This window comes from Euphorbia lathyris, chromosome 4, assembly GCF_963576675.1.
Source record: "Euphorbia lathyris chromosome 4, ddEupLath1.1, whole genome shotgun sequence".
NCBI lineage: Eukaryota > Viridiplantae > Streptophyta > Magnoliopsida > Malpighiales > Euphorbiaceae > Euphorbia > Euphorbia lathyris.
Genome location: NC_088913.1, coordinates 61117621 through 61132965, shown reverse-complemented (window position 1 = coordinate 61132965; position 15345 = coordinate 61117621). Strand labels below are relative to the sequence as shown.

At 34.5% G+C, this 15345-nt stretch overlaps 1 protein-coding gene across 5 annotated transcripts; it reads left to right on the top strand.

Annotated features, from left to right (window-relative positions):
- The first annotated feature begins 5158 nt into the window (after nt 1-5158).
- LOC136226008 (chorismate synthase, chloroplastic-like) lies at nt 5159-14455 on the top strand. 5 transcript variants are annotated; one of them, XM_066014265.1, is made up of 14 exons: nt 5159-5475; nt 6254-6404; nt 6625-6701; nt 6796-6854; nt 7331-7414; nt 7514-7606; nt 8480-8560; nt 9787-9918; nt 10168-10270; nt 10406-10500; nt 10594-10659; nt 10800-10884; nt 11153-11304; nt 14315-14455. In XM_066014265.1, exons 1-13 carry the CDS (start codon nt 5328-5330, stop codon nt 11299-11301), a joined length of 1323 nt encoding a protein of 440 aa, XP_065870337.1. In that variant the 5' UTR covers nt 5159-5327; the 3' UTR covers nt 11302-11304; nt 14315-14455. The 5 variants fall into 5 exon arrangements, with proteins under 5 accessions (XP_065870337.1, XP_065870335.1, XP_065870336.1 ...); XM_066014263.1 differs by lacking the exon at nt 14315-14455 and adding an exon at nt 11723-11950; XM_066014264.1 differs by lacking the exon at nt 14315-14455 and adding an exon at nt 11426-11693.
- The last annotated feature ends 890 nt before the right edge of the window (nt 14456-15345 follow it).

Below are 15345 nucleotides of genomic sequence, written 5' to 3'. Positions count from 1 at the left end.
TGTTATGCATTACTCTTTTGCTAATCAACTAGCAGTTTGTGTAAATTTAGATTGTTTGCTAAAACTTAGCTGTTAATAAATAGGGTAAATTATACCCATGGCCACTATACTTCAATTCTTCCCGGTATGACCATTGCACTTTACACTTTATTACGCCGGTGATTACTGTGACCATTGACTAGCATTTTTACTTTTGATTCACCTTGACCTGTTTTCTTCTCTCTTCTAAAACCTACAATATCCATTTTACCCTCCTCTCTATCTCTATGGATCTATTTCTCTCTCTAAAACCAGTCTCTCTCTAACTATCCCTTTCTCTCTCTAAATCCAGTCTCTCTCTCTTTGTAGTGGATGCTGATGGCTGCATAAATGGGTGGAATGGAAAGGTTGCCGAGTTAATAGGACTCTCAGTTGAGGAGGCGACGGGAGAGTCTTTGGTTCGTGATCTCATTTTTAAGAAGTATGAAGAAACAATTGACAAGCTTCTTTATCGCATTGTAAAAGGATTCTTTTTCCTTTTGCATCTAATGTTTTCTGGATTTGATCATGTTGTTTATATAGTTTATTTATTTATTTATTTATTGGTCTCCCCTGGTTGCTTGAACATTCATGTTTACCCTCATTAGGAGGTTTTCTTCGAAAAAAAGAAGAGAGGGGAGAGAGCAACTACCAAAGTTGATGAATGAAAATATGATGCGGAAATGGTAAAAGTTCTAAAATCCATGGAGGTAGTCAAACGGTTTTAGAGAGAGAAAAGGAGAGTTAGATAGAGACTGGTTTTAGAGAGAGAAATAGATCCATGATGATGGATGGGAGGGCAAAATGGATAATGTAGGTTTTAGAAGAGAGAAAGGAGAGAGAAAACAGGTCAAAAATATGAGTTAAAGGTAAAAAGGGTTGGTCAACGATCACAGTGGCCACCGGTGTAACAAAGTGTGAAGTGCAATGGCCATACCGGAAAGAATTGAAGTTCAGTGGCCACAATGTGAAAATGAGTATAGTTGTTGTGGGGATGATGCGAGATCTATCATTTTGAGGTGAGTTTGGTGACAACCTATCAATATTTTCGATATTTTGGGCTTGGTATCTCGGGTAGAGATGTTTTTACTAGAACATAAAGGACCGACGTCCTGGATGTTATCCATCGGTTCGTGTTTTCTACGTCTTCCTCCCGAACGAGGATAATGTTCACTAAGGATTATGTAGGGTCTCACATTTTTTATTGTGTTCCCAAAGGTGCTAATCTTGCCCCATACTTGATCTCTCCTTGCAGTAGGAAGTGAGACTATAGAAGAACCTAGGGATATAGTAGTGGGAAATGGACCCATAGGAGAGCCTAATGAGAGACAAGTAGCATCAGTTAAGGCCCAGCCGGTTTTAAAGGCATATACGAGGCCTGGATTCATGAGTTATATTAAAGATGTTTTCTAGTCAAATAAGGTGTGAAAAGCATCTTCAAGACTCTCCATCAAGCGGTGTAATAATAAATGCATGTTGTTTTACCATTTATGGCAGGTGAATGATCACGTCTGGTAGAAATATTGGGCGAACGACCATGATCGGTAAGGCTCCAAGGGTGCCCCAAAGCCTTCCAAACTTTGTCGGGCCGTAATGTTTCCACCTGATGTTGAAACTAAGTGTTGTTATGGCTACGGGAACAACTTACCAGAAGAAACTTAAGGTTGATTCTAACTTCCTCACAAGTGCTGAGTCCTACACTTTGAGGGAGTTTTCGGAACTACCCTACATGCATCCTAACTTTCGCAAGTCATAACTTTTCTGTCTGATATCGGAATGAGGCATACTTAGTGTCGTCGGAAAGCTTGTGTGGAGTACTATGAATTTCATAAGCCCTCTAAGACTGATTCTAAACCCTATCAAAACACGTATCCAATCTTGGATTTTTGGTGTTTGATAGAAACTTCCTCAAATAATAACTTTCTCCATTAGACATATGATGTAGGGGTTCCACATGGAATTAGAAAGCTTATGAAGAGTACTATAAGTTCGTGAGTAATCTAGGACCTGACTCGACTTCAGTAAAAAAAAGGCTGACTTTTTAACCTTGTTAGTTTGACTTTTGTATCTTATATTTTCATCAATTGTAAGTCCCATAACATCTGTGGATCCCATCTTGCTTGAATATCATCATAGGATTTGGATTTCTCAAAAGTGGACTCTTTTGTGTTATTGGGTTTTGTGTAAATATACAATTTGGATAGTCTCGTCAGACGATCAATTGAGAAATTACAAATAGTCAATCAGAGACCATTTTTTTCTATCATAGAGATTTTGAACATGTGAATACGATCTATTCATTTTAACATAATGATCTTTTATAATGTTCGTCTTATCTTCTATGTCCATTTTAGTTCTTTATATTAGACGTGGTCACGTGGATGTTAATACAACATATAGAAAACATATATGAATACAAAAAGTAACTACTTAAGTTATTACATAACCAAATGAGGGAAAATGGATATGTATTTCACAAATGGAGAATATAAAAGAAACTGGTTAGTGTGTAAATATATATGAATGGACGTTTTTGTGTATGAAAATGTATGGAAAACACATAAAAATCAAAATTTATATTTTTGATGAAGGAGTGACGTCTAGCTCATGTCACTACCGTGCACCACTAGTGGACAAACACGTGGTTCTTATAACCAAATCCATCAGTACCCTTACATTTTGATAAAAAAAAGAAAAGAGAGTTTTAGCCCTAGAACTAATCAGGCTTTAGTGATCCTAAAATGAATGACAACATGTGTAAATACAAAAGTAAAGCAAGACCCCCCCAAAGCAGGCCTGTCCCTGAGCATGGGCAGGAGGGGCGCATGTCCAGGGCCCAAGTATGAGAAGGGCCCCAATTATAGTAATGTATTAGTACCTATTAAATTATATTTGATTAAATTAAAAAAAAAATTATAGTTGGCATTAGATTCTTTCCAAATTAATTTTTCCAGATTAAAAACGTTGGCATTAGATTCTTTCCAAATTAGTTTTTCCAAATAAAAAACGTTGACATCAGTTATTAAATAGTCTTTCTAAATTCCCTAATTTATCTCGGATTCTTTCAAAATTTCCTAATAAAAACTTTGGGCATCAATTCCCTAATTTATCTCAAAGTATTTCTATAATTATCTTTCCCACATATCAATCACAACAAAAATTTATAATTTTTCTCTCCCTTTTTTTAATCACACTTCAATCCCAAAGAATATTAAACAGTAATATTATCCTACATCCTCAGTTTATCTTCTCAATTCATCAGATTCTGCTTTACTCGGCCTTCAAAAGAAGTTTGGGAAAAACGTATCAAAATCTTCCAATTTTAAGAATTTATGTGCTAAAATCTATTAGAACTATTTCATAATTTATTAAATATAAGAAATTTACTTCTAGTAATGCACATAGACATCATTTTGTATAAGAAATTGGATACTTAAAGCAATATAAAATGTTTTTATTAGATATTTTGTTAAATGTAACAAGAAAAATGTCATTTTTAAGTAATCTTTTTTATATAATTATTTTTTTTTATTTCCACTTATTTATTAGGGCTCCATTTGGTAATTCGCCCCGGGCCTCTAAAATCTCAGGATCGGCCCTGCCCCAAAGTCTGGATCTATCTATGAACCAAGAAGTTGCATACACCACTGCAGTATAGTTGTGTGTCTATACTCTTTACTTGGACAAGTTAACAGAATCATGACTCGCGAGAACAAGCAATAAGAAAAACATGGATGAGAAAGAAAATGAGAGAAAGAAAGGCCACACTTTTAGGACTTTTATAGAAAATATAATATATTAAGAAGAAGTAAAACACTTAAAACAACAAAAAATGTGACATTTTTATGCTAAAGCCCGTTTAAAACCCTTAAAAGCTTACACTTATCACATGTCAACAATCCCTTGATGCGTGGAGGAACTCAAACAAGGAGACATGAGCTTCAAGAATGGTAAATGTCTTTTTTTTAGTGAGATAAAAGACGCAATGAGTAGTCTTTTGTTGTTAAAATTTATGTTTTTGGGTTCAAAGAGCCTTGGAATGGATGAGGTTGCAGTCTAAAAAGTTGTGAACAGTAGAGTGAAAATGTGTTTAATGTGTTTCCTCTAAAAACATTAAAGTTTGCTCTTTCAAAATGCTTTCTCCCCCACTGTTCGAAATAGTGAGCCCTTATATAGGCTAATGGATGCGAGATAAAAAAAACCCTTATTCTGTCCCAAAATCTGTCTTTAAGTAGTGGCATCCGTCACTAGAGAAATAACGAACACCACTAATCTGAGATGACTAACAATGTCACGTGGAACTAACATAACAATGATGTGACCTGTCACTCTATGATGGAACATGCAGGAGGTATGATTCGTCATCTAATGTCACAAAGTACAAAAGTTCACTTTTTGAATATGTTTTGTTTTTGGTTCACGTTCCCAACATATTCCCATATCACTATAAATGAACCGTTTGTAGTTTTTATCATCGGGTCTAAAAACCAATATTAATAAAAAAAATTCTATTTCAAGAGTACATCTTCCCGTATTGAATATTTTCAGGTCGTATTCTTACCGTCTCTTAGAATTTGTAGATCTGAATGCAAAAGAGGTTTTCTTGAAGTTCAAACTTATATCAAAATGGATTTCATGAAAAACAACGCCCTTTGTAAATATGTTCTTTTTTGTCGAAATTATAAATATATTGAAGATTATGTTAGGGATCCCTTATATAAATCATTTTAAAAAGTGATTTTTTTTCTCAAAATATAAGACGTTTTAGATTTTCAAGAATTTCTAATTTGTCTTTTCAGCTAAAACATTTACTTTTTATCTTTGTTTTTAATATAGTCATGTGTTTTTAAATATTTTAAGACTTATTCTCTAATTATTATATTATATATATTTTTTAAATTAATTAATGTAAATTTATTAATTTGATTGTATTTTTTAATTTATATGAAAAATGATTATATAATGAAAAGGAGGGAGTAATAAATATTTCCCAATATTGTTCTAGGAAGCATTGGTAGAAAAATAGCACCAATTAAATTTGTAATAAATCACTTAATAATTGAATTAAGTGATTTTATTACAAATTTACCGGCTGAGTTGGTACAATGGCTCCATGCCCACCTACCCAGATGAAAAGGAAAATACTTTTATACCAGAAATGCGAAGAAGAAAAGAGGGTAGGTAGCCACTGACTTTGCTTTAACACAGCACCTTCATTCAACCGATCACCTCCACCACCAACTGCAACAACCTCTGCCACTACAAACCTACAATTCCCTGTCTTCCCATTTCTCCATTCCAAGTCTTCTATGGCTGCTTCTTCTCTTGCATCCAACCCCTTCCTTGGGCCTTCCAGACTCGATGCCTCCTCCTTATGCTCTTCGCCGTCCGATGTCCGAAACCTTTCAATCTCCACCATTCAGATCTCCTTCCGCTCTAGAGCCCCCAGAAAGCTCCGTAAGTAATTTTTTTCCCGTTTGTGATGACCATTTTCTTTTGTATTATGCATTTTAATTCAGTTTGATTATAGTTTATTGCATTCGTATAGTTGGCGTTTTGTTAAATTTTTGCTCCAAGCAGTAACATTTTCGATTCATATTGCTATTGATACCTAAATGAAGTTTTAAGAGCACTGGAAATATTGCTTCAGCCAATTGGGTGAAAATGAATGTTCAGTCTACTTTATTGATACTCTTCCTTTTCTTTTCTTTCCGTTTATAGTTAATCGAATTGGTCAATTGTACTTCAAGTTTTACTTTTACAAGCTGTTGTCTTCATCTATGCTATCTTTGACAAAGTTAAGAATGGAAGCCCATATCGTTGGTCCATTTCCCTCCTTGACCTGGACGATCTATGATACATTATAAAATTTTCTCCACCAATGGAATTTATATCTGTGTATCGCAGTTGCCAGCGTCCTTTTAGAACTATGTCGTGTCTCATGTATTTCTGTTGGAGCTGAATTTTTTCCTTATGGTTTATTACAGTAGAGGAATGCTGCAACCTATAAATATATTTCGGAGAATCCTGTTTCTTGTTTTGTTTGAGTTCGAATATTTATCATGGACATTGATACAAAGTTCATAGTCCATAGTCCATAGATATTGAGCTTAATTTGGGTATTATGTAAACAGAGTTAGTTTGCAGTGGTATTTGAATAGCATCAGACTTCAGGTTTACTGAAATTGACAGAGTTTTGTAATTCCTTGTTTACTTTTTTGATGCTGCATGATAGAGATAAATGCAACTGGAAGTACATTTGGCAGTCACTTTCGTGTTACAACATTTGGAGAGTCTCATGGAGGTGGTGTTGGTTGTATAATTGATGGATGCCCTCCTCGCATCCCTCTCTCAGAAGCTGATTTGCAAGTAGATCTTGATAGGAGGTAATTTGAGCATTTTAAATCAAACTTTGGATCTCTGCATCTTAAGTTAATAGTGTTTGCTGCTTTCCTTATATCTTTGTTATATCATAGTTACTTCTGCTTGGAAATACCACATATCTGTTGTTTGTTTACTTGTCATTAATAAATGCTAAATTTTATTTAGTCTTATTTTATATTTCATCCATGCTTTTCTCAAAGGAATAATGGTCAAGTTATGTAGGAGGCCAGGCCAAAGTCGAATTACCACTCCTAGGAAAGAGACTGATACGTGCAGAATACAGTCAGGGGTCTCTGAAGGTTAGTTTTTAAAGCGTTTTCGAGTTATTTTTAGGTTAGTTAAGTTAATCACAGCTCTTATTCTGTTGAGACACTGAGGCTGTGATAACTGCAGGAGTGACTACTGGAACACCCATACATGTGTTTGTACCAAATACTGATCAGAGAGGAAAGGTGAGTTTCTGATGTTAGTGGCTTCTATGACTATAATACAAGTCTTAAGATGGAAGAGTTTTTTGTTAAAAAAATTGATAACCTACGCCATTTCTTAAATTAAGTTTTGAAGCATATGTTTAATAATATATGTCTTGCATATAAACTAACGAGTAGAATTATCTTTAACCATTTCAAATTGGTGTACATTAATTAGTTTAAGTACCTTTTTTTGTATGTATTTTTTTTAAGGTTTTCATTGTTCATAGTATTTTGAATTTTGAGCACTTTGTTGATCATTTATTTAGGGTAAAAGCTCTATTTCAGGTTATGATTTTAAGCCTTTATTTTTGAGGGGAACATTGGTGTGCATATCTACCATCATACTGTTTTTTAACATTGTTATTAGAAGAGTTTGGATATATCTCCAATTTATATTCTCTAATATTTCCTGAGGTGCTTAGATAGGGTTTTGTTGTATATAATGTGAATTCCAGGATTACAGTGAGATGTCAGCAGCTTATAGGCCTTCTCATGCAGATGCTACTTATGACATGAAGTATGGTGTCAGATCAGTGCAGGTAATATCCTTAAATGAGATCATATAAAACTGCTACCAGTATCAATTGGAAATATAGGTTAATCATACCTAATTTATTAACTTTTATATCAAAATGAAGGGTGGTGGTAGATCCTCAGCAAGAGAGACAATTGGACGTGTTGCCCCGGGAGCTATTGCAAAGAAAATTCTTAAGCAATTTTCTGGAACTGAGGTATCATGTCCAGTCTTTGTTGTCATTTTCATTTCTGTTTCTCTGTGGGGTTGGATGCTGATCAATGAAAACACATACTGGAATAGGGTTTGTGCCCTTTAGGCGATTAGTCTGTATCTTTTAGCTTGCTTCCATCTCCAATTTTATTCTTTGTGCTTATGCTTAACTTTGATTGAACATTGATATGCTGTCTTGTTTAACATTTGATTCCATTTCTTATTTATTTTAAGTTAGCATTTTGTTTTTGTATGGAAGGTAAGAGAAGACAAAATAAGGTTGTTGCTAGGATAAGAAGTCTTTGCAATATGTCTTGAGATGCAGTAACTGATGATAAATAAACTATATTTGTATGCCACTTCTATAATTGTTGAAACCTCAATACTTCAATTCTGTATTTTTCCTGATCTAGGCTTCAGTTTAGTCAGTTATGTTCCACTGAGACTAGTTTTGTTTTTACTTTTGGTAGATTCTAAGAAATATAACCCACTTTCATATTTTTGCATGCTGTTCTGTGGTCCTTAAGAACTAAGAAGTATCAGCTATCTATGGAGGCTGTAGGTTTTTCTATAATTCATAATCAACGACGATATAGCTGTTGTGCTTCATAGCCCTCTGAAATAGAATACAGATTCATCATCAAGTTTAATTTGATTTGTTCAGTTTATGATGAGATTATGCCATGCTCATAAAGTCTTCTTGTAAATTATTATCAATGGGACGGCGGAATATGCATTTGAGTGGTTCCAAATGGGTGCCTTATCCCATGAGTCCATGAATTATATCTATTTAATTTTAACGTCCACCTGAAAGATAATGAAATATGCTGCTAATGCTAAAACCTTATGTGATTTAATTCTGTCTTCTTGCCTTCAGATTCTTGCTTATGTCTCTCAAGTTCACAAGATTGTACTTCCAGAGGATCGGGTTGATTACGAGACTCTTTCACTTGATCAGGTACAACTGCCTTTTCTCATTGGTTCTTTAAATAACTTCCATATACTGAACATTTTTTTTTATGGAATTGCTGATCATGGGCAGCTGGCTCTCTTAGAGGTTGACCAATTTTCCATTGATTTTATACACTTTATGTTCCTTTAATATGCAGTATGATTTGTACTCCTGGTTCCTATATCCATTAATTTCATGGTGACCAGGATATCCAGTATGATTTATACTCTATATTCCTATATCCATGGATTTCATTGCAGATCATCTCTTCCTAGTTCCTACTAATGCCTCAAAATGAGATTAACTATATGATTGATCCTGACATGTTATTTGAAAAGAGAAAGTAAAGTTCCCTCTTTCTGGATATTCTTTTCATTTTATTGATTCTTAATAGCCAGCCTACTATAGCATCCTAATTGAAAACTGATTTACTTTGTACCTGGTATGAGATATCCCATTAGAAATTGTCTTGAGTTTCATATGTTAGCCATAAATTACTTGATGTATCCAAAAGCTAACTCATGAAACTGACGTTTGTTGGGATAAGTTACAAAATATGTTCCTATGTTTTTTTTTTCTTTTTCAGTGTTACCCCTAATGTTATAAATCCTATTCAATTCACTCTTTTATGAGGAAAACATCTCTCAGCTCAACATTGATGGTGCTGATGGGAAAGGGCGAAATTGATTAGGGTTTATAATGCTCGGGGAAACATTGAAAAAAGATCACAGGAAGGGGTAATTTGATATTCCCAAATAACCTTAGGTGAAGATTGTATCTTATCCATTTTCTTAATAATTTTGAAGTGCACATGCTGCCACTATAATTGATTTATTAAAAGGGAACATCTCTTTTGCTCTTAGAGTTATTTTACAATTTTAATTACTATCAAATACATTTGTATTAGTTAAATCATAAACAGTAACTGGACAATGTCAATATTTAAGATATTTATGAAGTCATGCATTTGCTTTCCCTCCTTGACAAAACTTCCAGGAATGCCCCACACATAAATATTGAGTTCTGTAATACTCTTACAATATGTAAATGACTTCAAATCCAGTGTTTTGGGTACTGAAGACTACTGGTAACCCTCCTGATAGTTTACATTTAATTTATTGAAGGCTATTTCCTGAACAAAAAATATTGACCTGATTTTCTCCCCTGTTAATGTGCATGGCTCTCCTCTTATATGTTGCCATTGACCTGACCATGCATTGAAAACTTAACAGATTGAGAGCAATATAGTCAGGTGTCCAGATCCTGAATATGCTGAGAAGATGATTGCAGCAATTGATGCTGTCCGAACTAGAGGGGATTCTGTTGGAGGTGTCGTCACATGCATTGTGAAGAATGCACCACGTGTAAGTTTAGCTCTCTCTCTCCCTTTAGTCTTCAATATTTTTGAATGCAAGTGTTAATGCACAGTGTTTAACGGATAACATACTACAATCATATTTACTTTGTTGATTGGCTCATGAGTTTTCCCTCTCTAATAGTTGATGTACTATGAAGTAATTTATTTTTCTCTCAGATTTCACATATTTATTAATTATAATACAGAAATTTTAGCTAGTACTCACTGGGTTTTAAATTCTGTAATTGCTTGGCAGGGGCTTGGTTCACCAGTTTTTGACAAACTTGAAGCTGAGCTGGCAAAAGCTGTAATGTCCTTACCTGCAACAAAGGGCTTTGAATTTGGCAGTGGGTTTGCAGGTTACTAACTTGGTACTCTGGACTTTAAATTTGACAGTGGATTTGATTTTTTAAGTTTTAAAGTGAGCCTCAGTTGCTTGAATGATGACTTGGAAAAATCTTATTCTAAATTCGAGATAATAAAAATCCTTGCAGGAACTTTTCTGACTGGTAGTGAACATAATGATGAATTTTACATGGATGAACATGGAAAAATCAGGACAAGGACAAACCGTTCTGGTGGCATACAGGTCTGCTTTTTAATGCAGTCCTATTGTTCTTTTGCTTACTCAGGTAATTAATTGAGCATTTTTGTTGAGAGTTTTCTGTGTTTTCATGGTCAGGGAGGAATATCCAATGGTGAAACTATATACATGAGAGTAGCTTTCAAGCCAACATCTACTATTGCAGTGAGTTACCTTTCTTTACGTAGTGATCTGAAGTATTAGTTACTGTTTTTTTTTCGGGTCAGATTGTTTGTCTTGAATCTCTGGAAGAATGAATACTTATGAGTCCGTTCTGTGTGTGCCTTTATAACTTGCTTGTGCAGAGGAAGCAACTTACAGTGACTAGAGATAAAAAGGAGACAGAACTAATTGCTCGTGGTCGCCATGATCCATGTGTTGTCCCCAGAGGTATGTCAAATTACCCTTTGCTCATTTGTGTTTTACCTATTCTTGGAGCTGGTGGTGTGTTATCCTTCCCTCACCTGTTTAGGGAATCAAGTGGCTAGCTGAGGGGAAATCGTAATCCCATCTTCCCAATTAACAAAATTTGACAAATCCCTAGGCACTTAGACGATAGTTATGATCATCACTAGTAATATAGTTTTAACAAGCTAACCAATATTGGTTACATGTGTCTTGCTCTAAGAGTTCGTAATATCGGTTTTTGTTGATGCAGCGGTGCCAATGGTAGAAGCCATGGTAGCCCTGGTTCTCGTGGACCAGTTGATGGCACAATACGCACAGTGTTGCCTATTTCCATTCAATCCAGAACTACAAGAATCCTTCGAGTTACCAAGCGCTGAGAAGGTCAACATGTCTATTTAAAAGGTAGCAATGTGGCTGCAACATTGTTTATTAAGTTTTCTTCAAAAACTGTGTTATATTTGACGGTTTAGTTGTGGGATTACAAATTCAAGGTGAGGGTTTTTCTTTTTTGGCTTTGTTTCAGTATCCAAGATTGTAGGGTCAATAGTTTTGTCTTCTCTGGGGTAGCAAATATAAACAGATATACATTCAACAACAACAACAACAACAAAGCCTTAGTCCCGAAATGATTCGGGGTCGGCTAACATGAACCATCATATAAAACCGTGAAAATCAAGTCGTGTCAGCGACACAGATATACATTATCATTCAAAAATAATTAATAAGTGTCAAAGCACAACTCCTGTGGATTTTTTTTTTTGTACTTGGTAATAAGGAGTTGGATTCTGCAATTTGTAATTTGTTGAAATGTCTTTCGTAGGTACTTAATCTAGCAAACTAGTTTTGTTGCATATCTTTGCATTCAAACATAAAGACAAAGGTGGGATAAGAAAAGATTGGATATTTTGGAATTTGGATACCGATTACCCTGAAAATATGGCATTTTTCTTGCAATATAACATGATTTCTGTAGATAAATGAGATATGTTTGACATGATTATGAATTTTGTTGTATTTATTTGATATATAATCGTATGAAATATATAGATAATATAATACCATTTTTTTTAATCTAAATAAATTTCCATTAAAGAGAAATAACATACAAAACAGGAACAATAAAATAGGAGGACTTAAATACCACAATTTATGGTGTAACAAAGAACAGACTGCTCTAATAAGACTATGAGCACCGTTTGCAGAATGACTAATAAATATGACATAAATGTTACATAATTTTTTAGTTATCAATAACTAAACCATAAGTAGAACGAAAGGGAAGTTGATGAATATGGTTGATAACTGTAGTCACGTCTGTTTTCACAGTCACTCCATTAATCACTTTACCTTATTCATGGACTCCCTAATGTTAATAGCCTCGCCTTCCATTCTTTAAGATTATAATTGCTAGAAAAAGAACCGGAAAAAGCACCATCGAAAATGTCTTTGCGGCCCTTGATCACAGCTCGCACGTCTAATAAATCAGATACCTCAACAATCGACGTGTCAATATTAATTTTGATATGAAGAGAGGGAGGACACAACCAAGATTCACACAACCAAGATCTTGAATCGCAGACTACACTAGAAACCAAACTACTCTACTCACACACGTTCAAACAAAACAATTAAGCATCTTGCCAATCATGAAGGGAATTACAAGCCAATATAAATATAAACTTCTTGTCCAAAACTGCACTATTTCTTCTATACCACAAACTCCAAATCACCATCACCAAAAGACATCATCTATCCAAACTAAATTTTGAAAAAAACCAAACTATCCAATTGAAAAAAGAAAACACACAAGTAGACAAAGGAACCATGAAAATTGTTTCAAATTGGCATTGCAAAACAAAAACCAAACAAAGCATGAATAATAAATTTCTCATTAATGCCACAGAACACAACTGACAAACGTTTACATACCTTTTTCCAAGAATTTCAAACATAGGTAGGATCCTTTTACAAACTCTCCACACTAGATTTCTTACTTTGCGCCGAATCTTGATATTTCCGAATTTATTCCACCAACACTATTATGGGAAGAATAATCTGAACATAGAAGCTTATAACAACTCTTAACAGTGAACTCATCGTGATGCTCAAAGCACCAAAACCAGTCCGTTGAATTATTAGAAGATATATGAACACTCAAACTATTTTATATATTAAAAATGTCAGCAATCACTTCTTTATTCCACCTTCTACCACCAGTTTCAAAAGATAAAAACCTTTGATTCTATAACTTTCAGGAGTTAACACAGTAGTGGGACAACCTAGTGGTCCATTTATAAGCCAAGGATCGAAACCAATCTTTACATTATATCCACTTCCCACTCTTCTCCAACAATCTCATTGAAGCACATAATGTAATTATGATACAACAATTTGAATAGCCTCCGACTATTATATATTCAGTAGGTGTTTGCATCGAAATGAGACAATTTGTAGTTTGTTGAAATGCATGTCCTTAAATTACTGTAGAGACTCAGTCCTCACAAGGATTGTCTATAGGAGAAATGTGTGTATGTATATAATCGGTTCAGTTAATTGAACTGTCAGTTTTTTATATTTAAAATCGATATTGAAATCGAAAATCGAAAAAAATGTAATTATATAAATCTAAATTGAAACCATCGGTTAGGTTAATTGGATTTCTTCGACTCAATTTTTCGGTTTGGTCTTTTTTTGTCCATCCCTACTGTCACGAACCGCATAGTTTCCCCCACTCCGGGCCAATTTGGATAGCCAACGGGCCCGTGGCAGCTAGGCAAGCTGCCGATCCCTGACAGGTGTAGAGAAACTCCCCCTATAGTGTGTCTTATGTCGTCCAGGGTCCTTCTTCCAGTGGACACTACTATGCTCCACACACCACAACAATCACTTTTGGAAGTTCGGCTTATCCAATGGCCACCAAACTTTGCACACATTAATTATATATCTAAAGGAGTCCAGAAGCATCTAAAAGGCACGAGAGAAGTCTAAAGATTTGGAGAATTGGGTAAGAGGTTTCTACTGCCCGCAGCTGCCCACAGATTTAACCTCGGGTTGTGCCTACGGGCCAGGAAGCTGCCAGACTGACCAAGCAATGCTCAGAAACTGTCCAGAAGTTTCCAGAAACGCCCAGCATTGTCCAAGCAGCGCCCATCAGTGTCTAGAAGGGTCCAAAGGTGTCTAATTTAGTTTTCCCTAGAACTTTCTAGATTCTTTTGCCTTGTAATTTTCTAGAATCTTCTAAGGAGACTTGGAGGCCTATAAATAGGGGTGAGGGGTCATTTGTAACTTCAACTTAGAAACACTCCAAGCTCTCAAGTGTACTTGTAAAGCATTCTTTGTGTGCACAATACAATACTTGTGTATTTCCTCACACTTGTGCATTCTATTTACTTGTGACTTTAAATTCGCTAAGGCAACGAAAGCTTGCTAAGGTGAACCGTGGGAGGCTGAACTAGCAACTCGGGGGAGAAAGTGCTAGTGCCGCACAGACAACAATTGACGAAGGAATTATGCCCGTGACACTATGTGCCGGAAATAAAATCGAAATAAAATATCCGTGATGAGAATGAGAATAGCTCCTCAGGTACCTACTACCATTTATTTATTATGTATTTGCTAATTTGTTTTTTTACTCTTGTGAAGATTCATTAATGAACGCATATTAAAAAATGAAGAAAAGAAATGAATAATTTTTGTATTAAATATTTAATGTTTTGTATTTTTTTATTTAATTTTATATTAATGTTATATATAAAGTATTTGATTTTTTTTTGGTTAAATTTGTGAATAATCTTTTTAAATTTGTGAATGATTTTATTAAATTTGTGAAATCTTAAGTTTTTGTTGTTTCGTTAAATTTACAATTTATTTATTTATTATTTAATTTATATATTTAAATGAATAAAGATATCTATTGGTACATTTTTTAAAAAAATTTGCACACAATGCGCTTACATTAAAGAAGAAAGAAAAATCCCCACCAGACCCGGATGTGATTCGAACCCATGACCTCCCAAGATATCTATTGGTACATGAACTATATAGGACGAGAATAAAGTTAGGATTTCATGGGGTGGGTAGCTCAAAATATAAAAACATAAGAGTATAAGTATGACCTTACCAACGAGTATTCTACCCGTTGCTATCTCTAGTTGCCACTTATAGCCTCTATTGTTGGAAATCTAAAATTGTCCAAAGCATTGATAACATTTACATATGTTTGACATTTTGCTTGGATTATTTTAAAGGATAAGTACAAATTTAGCTTTATAGTTATTAGGAGAGAATATAGTTAGTTTCACATATAAAACATTGTAATATTAAGCTTAACATTTGCTGGATGAAATAAAACATTACAATATTAAACCTAGTAAACGAAACAAATATTTCAATATTTAACCTAACGTTTATTAGATGAAACAAAACGTTTGCAGTATTATCCCG

Excerpts from the sequence above, each read along its gene's own strand:
- LOC136226008 (XM_066014265.1), top strand. The coding sequence starts at position 5,328 with ATGGCTGCTTCTTCTCTTGCATCCAACCCCTTCCTTGGGCCTTCCAGA. Across the intron at positions 6,855-7,330 it reads ATACTGATCAGAGAGGAAAG|GATTACAGTGAGATGTCAGC; the intron begins GTGAGTTTCTGA and ends TGTGAATTCCAG. Across the intron at positions 8,561-9,786 it reads AGACTCTTTCACTTGATCAG|ATTGAGAGCAATATAGTCAG; the intron begins GTACAACTGCCT and ends AAAACTTAACAG.